The sequence below is a fragment of the Pseudorasbora parva genome, chromosome 9 (assembly GCF_024679245.1).
Source record: "Pseudorasbora parva isolate DD20220531a chromosome 9, ASM2467924v1, whole genome shotgun sequence".
Lineage (NCBI taxonomy): Eukaryota > Metazoa > Chordata > Actinopteri > Cypriniformes > Gobionidae > Pseudorasbora > Pseudorasbora parva.
In genome coordinates this window covers 38,740,319-38,755,918 of record NC_090180.1, presented here as the reverse complement: position 1 = coordinate 38,755,918, position 15,600 = coordinate 38,740,319, and the positions used below count along the sequence as shown (strand labels likewise).

Here is a 15,600-nt window from a genome sequence, read left to right as displayed (position 1 = left end):
GTGATGAAAATGAATATAATTTTTCTTCCGGAACTTGCACTCTATTAAAAGGCTGAAATGTATCTCATTGCAGCTTGCACCATCATGTCTTTTCAGCAGGGTGAATTGGCTGATGCTGATGCTTTGTTCGCTCACTCCCTCAGGTATGGCACATGGCTCTGTGGTGGCTGGAGTGATCGGCGCCAAAAAGCCGCAGTATGACATCTGGGGGAAGACGGTCAATCTGGCAAGTCGTATGGACAGCACGGGTGTGAGCGGCAAGATCCAGCTCCCAGAGGAGACCTACGCCATCCTGAACGAGCGTGGCTTCGCCTTCGAGTACCGAGGTGAAATCTACGTGAAGGGCATCAGTGAACAGGAAGGCAAGATCCGCACACACTTCCTGATGGGCCGCGTGCAGCCCAACCCACTCATCCTGCAGCCGAGGAAGCTCACGGGCCAGTACTCGCTCGCCGCTGTGGTGCTTGGCCTGGTCCAGTCCCTCAACCGGCAGAAACAGAAACAAATCCTCAATGAAAACAACAACTCAGGCATCATGAAGGGCCACCACTACAATCGCAGAACTCTGCTGGCGCCGGGCGGCTCCGACACCAGCCACGCCGAGGTCACGGATAAGAACGATCTGGCCTAGATCTTGGACGAGGAAAACAGACTGCGTACTGAACCAAAAGACTGAGCTGTACTTCAGACTGCTGCCGCTGACTGAGTGTCTCTCTTGCTGTCTGTGTTTCTTTTTGTATTTCTTTTGTATTTGAGAAACAATAAAGGGGTTTAATTTTTTTATAAAGGTCTGAGCTTCCTTTAAACGTTCACATCATTTCAGAATGATTTTAACTCTGAGAATTAACAATTCTACAGCAACACTCATAACCAAAATGGTTCCATGTGCAGCTTTGTTGTTAATTAAGCATTCAAAAAGTATTCTGGCTGGTTGCTTAGGGCTTGGTAGGGCATTCAGTCAGGTTGTTAGGTCTAGCTTGTGGCTTGGCATTTCTATGGGGTTCTACCTTGTTGCTAAGCTGTCCTGACTGGTTGCTAGGGTGTTCCAGGGCTATTAGGCTCCATGAGAGATTTTTTGTCCTTAAGAAAACTTAACATACTAAGTTACCTGATAGCCTACCTATTGAATCGAATCGCAATTATGAATCACCCCAGTCCATAGCTGTGTCTGGTATCTTATACTCTTGAGTAAGTTAGGTAGGCCTACTTATTTTGAATTATTTAAACGACCGCTAAAAAGTATGTTCTATATAGTAGGCTATGTGTAGTAATCTGGGTGTACTACATTCGCCATGTTGGCATTATCATGTGACCTACCAGCGTTAGTTATAGGTTAGACTGTTTGTTTCATGATTTGAGCTTATGCATATAATGCATATGATGTTTTTGCTTATGCGAAAACTGTTAAACACGAGGACCCCGACATAACGTAACGCTTCATGTAGCTATTCCAGAATGCTCTGTTTTATTGTTTTGCAATTTTGAAGCAACTGATGTCAAAGTAAGGTGAGTATAGGCTATGTAACAAATCCCTTTCGTATAAAAAGCATATGGAACGTAGTTTGTCCCGTATTTTCAGGCATATGCGCTAAATTGAGAGAAAAAATCATTCCTTTCAGACAAATCATTGTTTGATTTGTGGACATAGTAGTTCACCGAAGGCTTTACGACCCGTCAGAATCCTCTGCCGGCGACTGGTCACTCCTGTTTCACAGCGCAGCTCGCCTAGAAATCTAGACACACCCTGGCAGCAAATCTAATCTGCCGCGAGTGTCGTTTAGCAACTCTCAATACCTTTCTGAGCTGTAAAAACTAAACTCTGTTCGGGCCAATCACATCATGTATAGACTCGGTGGGCGGGGCTTAACAATGCCGGCAGAGTTGCTTGCGTGCTACTAGTAAACAGAAACTGGCGAACGGCGGTCTTTCGAATCAGCTTTGACCGCGACTCTGGAAGACTTGGAGTTAAGCTTTTCTCTGAGAAAAGAACAAAGAATGGCACTGAAGTCATTCTTAAGAAGGGAAGATGTGTTCGGAGTTTTGCCGACCGGATAAAGCGAAAGTTTAATCTGTCAACGAGCTGCTTCACCTTCGTTGCTCTGGTTGGTTGTAACGTTAGGGCTATCGCGTGCAAAGGGAGTTTGAAAGACAACCGTTATCCCGTCCCTCGGATTGAGTCCTGTCAATGGTGAGTTTCCAGACCAAACATCTTGATGTGGGTCGGGCTTGTCGGTGGCTTGTGCCACTAACGGCAAATCACTTTCATTGCTCGCATTTGATCCCAGTAAATCAGTTTGGGCGAATGCAAACAACGTGATTATTGTTCATGAGTCCAACATTCAGCCATGCAAAAAAGTATTTAGATCTCCCTGAGGGAAGACGTGATTAAAAAGTATTTCACTACAGTTAAATAGAGAAACAAACATTTTATATTAAATTAACTTGTAGCTTATTCAAACGTTTAATTGAAAATATATACATTTTCACTTATTTATACATGGTTGCAACAACATTTAGTTTAAAAAAAGGTGCCATTTAAAAAAATTACTGGCTGAAATTTCAAAGACGTTCAGTATAGGCCTATGCTTTAAAATTGTATATGCTGCTCTCTATGTGTCTTCCTGACAACAACACAAAAAAAAGACAAAAAATAACTTTCATGCTTATCATTTTGAATAGATGATATTTAAGATACCTTGGTGTAGAAAATAAATATTCAATAATTTGATCATAGAGCCATATTATATCTATGGGACTGAACCATATGGGGCCTTTAAAATTAATGTTACAAAAGAAAAGTCTAAAGAATGACAAGGATATTGAGATATATTTAAAAGAAGGATATTGAGATATATTTAAAAGAAGGATATTGAGATATATTTAATACTTTTACACAATATGGGAAAGATAGCCTATTGATGGCACATTTAGACAGGAATATTCAATTGTGATAGAAGAAGAAAAAAGATACATTTCTAGTTTCAGCATTATTTGTTGTTGGTGAGACCATTGAAAATGTGTAGTAAGTTACTCATGGAACCATATTGAGATCCTGTATCTCTGGAAATGAATTGGCCTTAAAAGTTAAGGAGCCAAAAGTAAAAAGTGTTTGAAAAATTAGAATCTATTAAGTTATCTTCAAATTGAGTTGCAGCCGTGCAAACTTTGATTTAAAAAAAAAAAAAAACACAACCGCTTTTTCCCATTTTTGAATGGTCACTGTTGGCATATAATGCAACAAAGATTGCTAATATCAACCAGTTTACCCAGTAGACCTACCAATCTCTGTGTGAAAATAAAATAATGATGCTGCCATCTTTCTAAAGCCATTTGTACACAACTAAATTTGGCATTCTGACCCCACTACAAAATATCGAATTACTCAGTAAATATACATCTGTCACATTCAATAATGTATTTTTTTAATTTATGATTGTCTTTATCATGCAATTTTAATCATTTGATTGACCAATTTATTTTTAGGTAGATCAGCTGTCTAAACCATAGGTCTAATGGTCTAAACCAGCTCTGATAATTTAGCAGGTAAAGTGCAGGTTTGTCCCGTAGAGGGCGATGTTGACTGAATATTAAGTTGGGGTCAGATCAAACGGTTTCGTGCGCATGTCTACTGTGATTTATCTCTTAAGATTAGTAAATTAATAATAGTTCAAAAGGTTTTAATTAAATAGTAAATTAGAATTTAATTATTATTTTTATTTATTTTTATTATTGACATTTATCCAGGGATTTATTAATCTTTTCTCCTTTTTTTTCTTCTTCTTCCCACTCTCTTACGTGGGTGGAAACAGATCATCGTCTTGTCAGTCGGACGTGCTTCTTTCGACTGTATTTCTGACGGGTGGGCGGGGCCAATAACCACATCACTCCTTTCGCACTCTAGGATGTTATTCTCGGCTCTGTTTTTTTTTTTACCGACGAATAAAATTGAATGGAGGCAGTTGCCATAGTGAACAGTGCAAAGCTTTGATGTTGAGAGTGACAAAGTGGTATATGTGAGACAGGGGAAATAAAAATGGAAGAAGAGAGAGCGAGAGAGGGAAAGAGAAGGGGGCACGAAATGATTGTTCAAAGATCAAAGAGTTAAAATGCCTGAAAACTGGCACAAATACGACCTCAGCTGTGGCACTGTAGGGTGTGTGTGTGTGTGTGTGTGTGTGTGTGTGTGTGTGTGTGTGTGTGTGTGTGTGTGTGTGTGTGTGTGTGTGTGTGTGTGTGTGTGTGTTTTCGAAATGATGATATGTTTGTTACTTGACAAGCCATCTGTGAACAGTTTGCTGATTTTTTTTTTCTCAGCATTGGATGCTCACGCACGGGTAGTTGACACATAACATGTTTGTAGAGAATGTTTTTTTATCAACACGAATATTTCAAAATTATATGTAGCTATAAAGGAAGTTGGGAGGGGACAGTTGTCACACTTTATCATATTATATTAAGGGGTAAATTGTCACAGGCTACCATTCATTTGTTACCTGACAACTAAACAGTTTGGCACCATAAACACAATTTCACACAGAAATAGCCATTTTATGTGTAACTCTTTCTCTCATTGCTCCCATACAGTCACAATTCTGAGAATAGTGTATCTGCTGTTGCTTGGCAACAACAGTGAGACCCCCCCTACCCCCACCAGTGTGCAGCTGTTTTGGATGTGTGTGTGTGTGTGTGTGTGTGTGTGTGTGTGTGTGTGTATTCCAGCAGATGGCAGTCCATATTGATCATTCTTTATATCATTCTTAATCATAAATTCAGAATCCATTATCATGTTTCCTGTGATAGGAGGAGGGAGGAGCTGATTTCCCATCGGCCTCTCAGCAGACTGGATCACCACTCAAGTACTGCATTATGCATGAAGCCTTATGAATATTTAAATACTGTTAGAATGGGCCGCTGACAGGATATGTTTAATGTAGGTAAGGTGTTCATCATAACTGTCCTGCTGATTTTTCAGGAGATTATCATCATATTTTAAGGCCACCTGCAACCAGCTAGCGAACTGCTCATGACTGTGACGCCCTGCTCAAAATGCGTCATCACAGTACAGAAAACTGTTTGTCAAACCTATTCCATAGGTCCGTTAATGGAATAACACAAAATCCTGTCATCATTTCCTCAAATTCATCTCATTCTCTGTATGAAATGTAAACTGTGACACCAGTGGTTTAATCTCAATATTATGAGGCTGTTCCAAACCCGTAAGACTTTCTGTCATCTTCAGAACACATTTTAGGTCAAATCTGAGAGCTTTCTGGTCTTGCTTTGACATTTATGCAACTACCACTTTGACGCTTCAAAAAGTTCATAAAAAGAGCATAAAACTAATCTATATGAATTGAAGAGTTTGGTCCAAATATTCTAAAAATACTCGATGATGAACTGATTTAATTTAGCCTTTTATTCACATATAAACATTGATCAGCGAACATAAACAGAGGCTCAACCGAACCTGCTTGAAATGTGAGCACAAACCTCATTGGTTCTCACCATAGACTGTAAAAAAATATGGACGTAGTGTCCGTGACGTCACCCATAGGATTCCTATAAGCCGTTCTGAAGCTTAAAGTAGGGTCGAGCTGGGCGTTGCCATCTTGTGAGTGAGTCATCGCATGTAACTCCCGGATAACAGAAAATGGGCAAAAAGCGGGTTGTGCGCGGAGCTGAGGTGACGCAATGACTATAGACGGCGGATAAATGGCTATCCACCTGTAACCGCGCCCTTAATTATGCAGAACTTTAAGGCTTTATATAACATAAACTAATGAGTTATAAAAAAATTCACCCCCCTCACAGTTGTCATGAAGATCAAAACTAGCCGTATAGGCCAAAACCACAATTTGTACCAGACTGTAAACATGTTTTTTTCTGCTGTAAAGTTGAGAATTTTAACATGGGGCTCAATGAGATTCTACTCCCTGGTGGAGCCTGTCCCTAGAGGCCAATTGAGGAATTGCAGTTTACATTACTTCCGTATTAGCTTCAAGAGAGATCGCGGGAGGTTGCCGCTTGGTTCTCACGTAAGCTTAAATGTGCTGTGTAACAAAAGAATGAACCTCATTGGTTCTCGCGTGAGCTTAAACGTGCTGCGTAAGCTGAAACGTGCTGCGAAACACTAGAATAAACCTCATTGGTTCTCGTGTAAGCTTAAACGTGCTGCGAAACACTAGAATGAACCTCATTGGTTCTTGCATAAGCTCAAACGTGCTGCGAAACACTAGAATGAACCTCATTGGTTCTCGCGTAAGCTTAAACGTGCTGCGAAACACTAGAATGAACCTCATTGGTTCTCACGTAAGCTTAAACATGCTGAGAAACACTAGAATGAACCTCATTGGTTCTCGCGTAAGCTGAAACGTGCTGCGAAACAATAGAATGAACCTCATTGGTTCTCACAGAAGCTCAAACATGCTTCAAAACACATGAGAATGCATCTCATTGGTTCTGGCTGAAGCTTAAACGTGCTGCATAACAAGAATGAACCTCATTGGTTCTTGCGTAAGCTTAAACATGCTGCGTAAAACTAGCCTGCATGCCAGCCGAATTTAGCCCCGCCCACACACAAAAATTTCCTGGAAAAAAATGGCGTTTGGGGGGTAAAATGTGTGTTATTTTGGCAAAGTTGCCTGCTAAAATTCACACTCATGCACTGTCATAAAAAAAGGTACAGTGCTGTCACTGGGGCAGTACCCTAAGGTACAAACCCGAAAAGGTACTACTATGTACCTTTAAGGTATTAATATGCACTCTTAAATTACTGATATGTACCATTTATGGTACTAATATGTACCATTTAGGGGTGAGTAAAGTACAAAGATGTACCTTTTCACTTTTGTACCTTAGGGTACCGCCCCAGTGACAGCACTGTACCTTTTTTTCTGACAGTGTGGGTCTATATATCACATAATAGTCGCTTCAACCCGCGGACATAAAAAACAACCCACGGAAAAAAACGCGGACTTGGCAACACAGGGCAGTTGAGCTCTGTTGACATTTGACAATGAGTCGCTTCGTTGCTCTGATTGGTTGCAGGTCTATCCAATTGAGGTCTTTCCAGGTTCGGTTGAAACACGCCCCATAATCACAGCCCAATGGAGCAGTTTCAGACTCATATTCTGACTCGAATTGGCTATAGCGTAACAAATGACAATGAATCTCATTGCTTCTGGCTAAAGCTTAAACGTGTTGCATAACAAGAATGAACCTTATTGGCTCTCGCGTAAGCTTAAACATGCCGTGAAACACTAGAATGAACCTTATTGGCTCTCGCGTAAGCTTAAACATGCCGTGAAACACTAGAATGAACCTCATTGGTTCTCGCATAAGCTTAAATGTGCTGTGGAACAATAACACATGAGAATGAACCTCATTGGTTCTTACGGAAGCCCAGACGCGCTGAGTAGCACACAAGAATGAACCTGATTGGTTCTTGCACATCAAACGGTCATGTTTCAGCTTCTGTTTACCATTATGTGTGAGTTGAATGCTTGTATATGAATAAAAGCCTAAATTCAATCTGTTCATCATATAAAGCAATCATTTCCCTTAAGAAAATGTGGACAAAATGGCTCAATTCATATGGATTAGGTTTACAATCTCTTTATGAACTTTTTGAAGTATAAAAGTGTAAATTGTGAGCTGTCAACAGAGGGATAGAAAACTCATTTATGTCCCGAAGATGAACGAAAGTCTTCCAGATTTGGAATGACATGGGGGTAATTCATGACAGAATTTAAATTTTTGGTGAATTTACCTTTTAATATAATAAGCTGCAGTCAAACAATAAAGCACCAAAAAAGTAATTCAGATTTGTGGTCAAACATAACCAAAGCATGCTGCTGTGTGAAAGATCAAATTATATTTGAGAGCCTAGATCTGTAGAATAAATCTACAGATAGACATAGCACATAGATACATAATGTTCTTTACATAATAAATAAAATGTTGGTAAGATAAATAACAAAAAAAATATTTTTAAGAACAAGAGTTCACAAATCTATTAAGGTCTGACATTCTTCCTGAAATGTTTAGAATTTCTACTCCTCTGGCTGTAGCAACCTGCAGTATTCACATGCAAACTTGACCTGCCTCATTTGAACACACAAGATGACTTTCATCTTCCTGAGATCTCTTATATCAGTTATACATCAGGCAGTTCTCTACTAGTAGTCACTCAAGGCACAGTGTGTCAAACTGTCATCTTTAATTTGTTTATTTTGGGCTTAACGCTAAATGGGCTGCATTTGTATAGCGCTTTCAACAGACCCATGTCCACCAAAGCGCTTTACATATCGCCTCACACATTCACCGACGGCGGTGTCAGGCATGCAAGGTGCCATCCAGCTCGCCGGGAGCAGCTGGGGTTGGGTGTCTTGCTCATGGACACTTTGGTCAGGTGGAACAGGGATTGAACCACCAACCTTCCGTTTGTAGACAACCTAGTTAAAACGATCTTCATTTACTCTCCCTATTGTTGTTACAAACATGCTTTAATTTCTTTCTTCTGTGGAACATAACAGAAGATATTTTTAGAAATGTCCCCCACGTCCCACAAACACAATTTCGGTTAGTAAAATTCTTTAAACTTAGCATTTTGCAGAAGAGAAAGTCATACAGGTTTGGAATGACATGATGGATGAGAAAATAACAGATTTTTTATTTATTTATTATTAACTGGTGGTTGCATGCGATTTCACTTTTTTACATTTAGTTATTACACGGCTCTGTGAAATACTTGCATTCCAGCGGTATGTTATTTCCAGATAACAACCGCTCATGCTGGTGCCATCTTGTGGCTGTTAAATACTTAACCAGCCATGGCTACAATGGAAGACTATAAAGTTTTAAATATGGATATTTTTCTTACACAAACGCATCGATTCGAATCAGAAGGCTCTATTAACCCATCGGAGCCGTGTGGAGCACGTTATTTGGTGGACAGCTGTATTTTTTATGGACTTCAAAAACAGCTAACGTTACAACTACTCGGATTAACGTTAGCCTGGACTTTTTAAATATAACTCTGATTGTATTTGTCTGAAAGAAGAATGTCATATACACCTATGATAACTTGAGGGTGAGTAAATCATAGGCTTGGTTTCATTTTTGGGTGAACTAATCCTTTCAGCATTCATTTTCAACATTTAGCAGAATAGATAAAGGCTTAAAGCAGTTTGGAACTGTTTTTCTTTGCGGAAGCTTTGCGTAAGAGCTAATAAAATATTTAATCTTAAGACAATATTTTGTGTCTCAATATTTATTTGAGACTAGCCGTGCAGCGGGATTGCTTATTACCTCCGCTTCGCGTCGGGGTCCTGATCACTCTGTCGGGGTTTATTCTGCGATAACAACCGGCTGGGTGTACATTATCCCTTACTTAGTGTGTAATGTTGCTGCTTGAGCATAAACAGTATCCAAAGTTACAGCGCTGAAAGTTTAATACAAACGGAGATACTTAGGTTGCAGCAGTTTTTATTTCGACTGAACTTGAGAAATTCGCGATGGGACTGAGCGCGAATAGCTTCAGTGATTCCTTATAGTACAGAATCGCTGTCAGTCAAAAGGAGATGCAGACCCTCCAATCATCACGCAGAAGCTCGGAGTCCGGGCCAGCCCACTCCCCATTCACTCCCAGAGACGCTGAGCGTCCGTGGGCGGGACATAATCGCAGCGTTTATCCAATGACCGTCTAGTTTTGAAGCGCTGAAAAAAACGTTCAAAGCAGCCCCATTGAAGTCAATGGACGCTGGGCTTCAATAGGGAAATGCACTGTGACGCTGCGGGAATGTATGAGAAGGAAATCGAGTCAGCCGACCTGCTATATGTAACTGATTCTGAACGAACTCGTCTTTGAGATGAACGTTTTCTAACGCATTTTTAGTCAATACAATGTTAATATAATAGTACATATTTGACCATTAATTTTGTGACATTATAAGGGAAGCCGAGCTTCCCTTGCAGTCTTAAAGAAATCGCCACTGGTGTGCGCGCGTGTGACTAGAGCGAGAGAGGAAATGCACGCCCATAAACACTCTCTTAGGTGCAGATCCACTCGTCCGTGAACACTTATGTCGTTATAGTCCGCTCCGCGCTCCACTTTATTCCTATGGGTGACATCAAGTGACTTCAACGCTTCAGCACAGCATTCCGGGAAGGCAGCGCTGCATTTGAACCGATTTGAACGCAGAAATGACGGGAAGCTTCACAACATTGCTTCAGTTGCGTCGCAAAAGTGGATTTCCACGGTCACTGCTGTCACAGGACTTCACCAAATCATACCAAAGAAGTGTGTTTTTGACGAAGCGGTCCCAGCGATAAAGGTTCGGTCCTGCTTTGGAAGCAGTCGGTGAGTAAAACTGCTTCAAATGTCTATGCTGTTGACTATCGTCGCGTGAGTAAACATCAGTAAAGGACACGATCGTGTGCTTCGTCATTCAAATGCGCTAACGGTTACTCCATTGTTGTTCTGTATAATGTTACACGAGTCTGACGTTTAAAACCGTTTTGCTTGCTACTGCTAAGGTTTAGTCGCATACAATAGTCCATAAACCGAATCATGTCCTCATAAACTGCGAGTAAACACACACAAATGTTGACAGGCCACTAAATACAGTACATACCACAGAGACGGACGTCCTGCTGTTGCTGTTTCTCCTGTTCAATTTATTTCAGCCTCCGGATCTGATTCTGGATCGATAGCCATGGATTTCTCCACGCTTGAGGACGTCACCGCTTTGTGCGCATTCATCATTCTTTAGCTCCGCCCACACGATACGCCTCCAGGCGCTCGTTTTTTTCCGAAAAGTCTCGGTACAGCCTATATTTCTTTTATAAATATAATAAAACTAAAGACTTTTTGGAGATATGAAGGATGCAATACTACTCTATAGGTACTCAAGATTGACATGAGTTGTATTGCACAAAGACAATACAACCTTTTTGTCCCCATTTAGTTTTAATCCTTTATAAAGAGAGCGCAAGTTTCTGCGTGCGGACGGACGGTGCGGAGGACGGTGATGTGATGCACGCGTAAAGGAGTAAATGATTGCTGGCGGCACTGTGTAAAAAAAATATTTCACTACACAATTATTTCTTTATTTTCGTTTAAGCTTATTAGCGTTAGGCTCTACAGAAAGGTCTGATTCATGCAGTACTTACAACAGTCATTGTGTTTTTTCTTTTCATAATAACATTTGAGTGTTTTTTTGTGGCAGACTAAAGATTAACAGACTGTTGATCTTTGAATAAAAATATGTTTGGTTCAGGTTTGAAATTCATTATCTTTTATCATAGTCTAGTAAGGTTACGCAGTCTAATATCATAGAAGCCCCCCATCTCTTCACTCCTAGACCACAGACAACCCCCCACCACCACCACCCACCCCCATGTTCAGTTATAATGTTCAGTTATTTCATTGTATTGCAGAACAAAGGCGCCAGACTGCAATAAGACAAAATAGTAAAGCAAGTGCGTGAAGCTATTACAGCCCACTTTGGCCCTGCACCTGTGTACAGTTACCTGTCACTGAGTCCAGAGTAAAGGAACTTGTAGAAGGGTTTCACTTGGCAACCCTCAGTCAGTGCAATGTGGATGGGATCCATGTGGAAATCAGGCAGCCAATCATAGCGTAGTTCTGCGTTCTCATTTGGACAGATTTTTTTTTAAAACCGTGGTTGCGTGTGGACGCGATTGTTTTTTAAAACAGAGGAGGAAAAACTCCCGTGTAAAATAAAATCAAATAAAAAATCCTTGTACGTGTGGATCAGGCCTAAGACAGTGCGTTTTTCAGAGGGATGGGCTTCATAGAAGCTGGAAGTAAACAAGCCGTTAAAAGGACAGTGGAGACAAGACAGACAAGTATCAAGACATGTTATACTGCGCCCCATAAACACAACCCAGCCTAGAAAAAAAACACGGAACCACCCCTTTAAGCAAGACTATTTGTTAGTAAAATGTTGATTAATTGCAAATTTATATTATATTTAATTTTATATTAAAAGCAAAAATCAAGTTTACATTTAGGCACTTACAATGTCAATGGGGCATTTTGGAGGCTTTAAAGGGGGCATAACACACATACAGTTATAATATTTATAATAGACAGATACGCTAGACCGATTCTTTCTGAAATTAGCTAAACTCATAAAGGGGTGCAGATATTGCGATACATTTGTGTTTTTTACATTATATGCACTTACACACCGATTGCCAACAAAATATTGATGCAGTTTCACTCGCCGCCTGCAGTTTCAACTTATGACCGGGAACAAACAAACACACTTGCAGAACTGCTGATTTGAGAAAACAAACTGCATCCACTGTTTCCTTAATGCTGGATTATTTGGGAAACTGAACAAGGTTATCTTTCACTCACAACCAGAAACAAACTTCTTTAGTGACATTGTTGACTTTGGGGTCTAAGAAAAAAATGACAGAGCTGCCGACTACTGTAACGTGAATGAAGCTCGTTGTTGACGCTCTTTCTCGCGCTCTGGTTGATGTGCATGCACTCATCCGGGAGAAGTGCCTTACTAATACAAGTCCCTAATACACGGAATTCTGCCTTTTATGATTTCATAAAGGGCCATACTCAAAATAAAAATAAAAAAATCTGGTCATACATCCAACTCATTTTTGGAAATATTGGCCATGATTAGCATGAGAATCCAACTATTTAACATAAGTCAGAATGCATGCCACAGCATTAGGATTAGTTCACTTTAAAATGAAAACTGCCCTATCATTTACTCACCCCCAAGACATCCTAGGTGTATATGACTAGCTTCCTTCTGATGAACACAGATAAATATTAATAAATATCATGATGCTTCCAAGCTTTATAATGGCAGTGAACAGAGCTCACAAGTTTGAAGCTCTAAAAAGTGCATCCATCCATCATAAACGTAATCCACACGGCTCTGGGGGATTTATAAAGAAGTGAATCGATGGGGTTTTGTAAAATAAAATACAGAAAGTGTAAAGCTTCTCGCTGTTCAAAATGCTTATGCTACATTCTAGAGATATGTCATGCCAGTTATGCTTTTTTCACTGCCATTACAAAGCTTGGAAGCTTCAGGATATTTATTAATATAACTCTGAATGTGTTCATTAGAAAGAAGAAAGCCATATACACTTAAGGGTAAACAAAAGGTTTCCATGCATCCAATGTCAAAAATAATTTTCTCATAATGTACATTACAGCATCACCGATTTTCTCAGTGTCTGAAAGGGTTCGATATAGGATTCAGTCTCTCTAAACCCCTCCTTTCCGTGAGCCTACTCTGCTCTAATTGGACAGATAGCTCAGTCTGTTGTGATTTCTGATTGGTCTATCTCTTACAGCATGTGTCAGAAACAAAACTGCCATTGCCATTTCTGAATTTTAGCTCTGAAATGTAATATTCAAAAAAGCATAGTAGAGTCACTTATTTTTTTATTTTTTTATGTGATACGTTATCAATCAATTGAACAGTGCTTACTTAAACACTTAACCTACCGTATGTTTTTATTTTGTCCATGCCTTAGGGATAGTTCACCCAAAAATCTAATTTAGCCCATGATTTATTAACTAAGTCATCCTAGGTGTAAATGACATTCTTCTTTCAGACGAATACAATCAGAGTTATATTAAAAAAAAGTCCTGGCTAATCTGGCAGGGATTGCTGAAGTCCATAAAATAACCTGTCCGTCAAATAAACTGCTCCACACGGCATTGGGAGGTTAGTAAAGGCTTTCTGAAGCAAATCGTTGCGTTTGTGTAAGAAAAATATCCATATTTAAAACCTCCTATAGGGCCGGCCATTGCTAACCAAGCCATTATCTGCTGTTAGCATCCCATTGTCTCCCATTCATTTTGGCGTCACTTTACCAGTAAATAACTTTACATCTTAGGTGTTTAAGGACTCATTTTGTCCATTGTTTATTTCTAAAGGAACACGACAATGTATAAAAGGCTCCATTACCTTGTATCTTACACTATCGCCCCATAGAAGCTGTTTTTGTAAAAATAGGCTAACGATTGCGTCATAACCAACGGGTTGCTGAGTCCATTTTTTTACTGTCTATGATAGGGTAAGCCTTTGAACTGCTGAGGCACTTTCAACACTTTTCCCATAAACTGAATACGGAAGGCGATCAGCCAAAACGTTGGTTTATAAAGTTTTAAATATGGATATTTTTCCTCCCAGAGCTGTGTGGAGCCCATTATTTGACGGACAGATGCATTTTTATGGCCATTATAAAGCTTGGATTAGCTAGGGCTTTTTTAATATAACACAACTTTTATTTGTCTGAAAGAAGAACGTCATATACACCTAGGATGACTTGAGGGTGAGTAAATCATGGGCTAATTTTCATTTTTGGGGGAACTCTTTAAATGCACACTGTTGAAAGAGCAGTTTTGTTGTCATTTTCTTTAACTTCTCAGATAGCATAATGTCAATGGTATGACAAATTTCAAATGCAAACATAATTATATATATATATATATATATATATATATATATATATATATATATATATATATATATATATATATATATATATATATATATATATATATATATATGAATTGTTTGATTCAAATTATTGCTATGGACAACTCTGTGCTTGCTGTAAATTGGCAGTCCCTTGTTTGGCTTAACTAAAACACACCTGCACAGGTGACTGGAGTGAACTCTCATCTCACTTTACAGATCTGACAGCATTATTGGCTGGAACAAGATTTACACACACTGTGTTTCTCTGTCGCATGCACGACCACAGCTGCAGCTGCGTCACCATGGAGATGCAGTCAGCCAATGACAGGCGGCAATTTTCCCTCCAGGGACCCTGCTGATTCGGGCTGGGGGGAGCATGGGGGCGTAAACAGGAAGAAAAAACAAGAGGTGGGTGGATAGTGACAAATGAGAGACTGTGTGTGCGAGCATGTGCAGGTATGTGTGTGCGAGAATGTGCAGGTATGTGTGTTCTTTCAGCTTCCTTTAGGTAGGCGGGGTTTACAACGTATGCATTTGAGCCTGTTGCTAGGCAAGACCAGTATCCATGGTTACCTCCATATCCAATCAGGTGTTAATGTTGATGTTGGCGCCTGTTTCATTCATGTGTGTGTGTTGTGTGTTTGTTGTGTGTGTGTGTGTGTGTGTGTGTGTGTGTGTGTGTGTGTGTGTGTGTGTGTGTGTGTGATGAAAATATAACCTTTCTAATACGGTTATCACTCCTGGTATATATATATTTTTTGTGATTGTGAACTACTGGAATTCAAATAATCTGGATTTTATGAACAGAGTTGCGGTTTAGATTTAGGTTTAGGGGGTTTTTTTAATAGAAGGGAACAGATAGAGAACTGTGTAGGCCATGGTTAGCAACAGTATCTGTCAGAATTGTAGGAGTGTTACATTTGGTTTGATATGTGTGTTAAAGAGTGTGTGTGTGTGTCCTCTCCTTCTGCCTTACAAAACCAAGTGACCGGTTGCTATGGGATCAGAGGCTTGGCGACCGTTACTAAGGCCCAAAGGCAGTCATACATGAACCCAGTCAACCCAGAGAAAAGACAGTACAGAGAGAGAGAGAGAGAGAGAGAGAGAG

General features: G+C 39.9%; 1 protein-coding gene across 2 annotated transcripts in view; it reads left to right on the top strand.

Moving 5' to 3' along the window:
- adcy8 (adenylate cyclase 8 (brain)) overlaps positions 1-787 on the top strand; it is a 70,147-nt gene extending 69,360 nt beyond the window's left edge. For both annotated transcript variants that reach the window (XM_067452548.1, XM_067452549.1), the window contains one exon: positions 144-787. In XM_067452548.1, the coding sequence (XP_067308649.1) occupies positions 144-631 (488 nt within the window). In that variant the 3' untranslated portion in view covers positions 632-787. The remainder of the gene's footprint in view (positions 1-143) is intronic.
- The last annotated feature ends 14,813 nt before the right edge of the window (positions 788-15,600 follow it).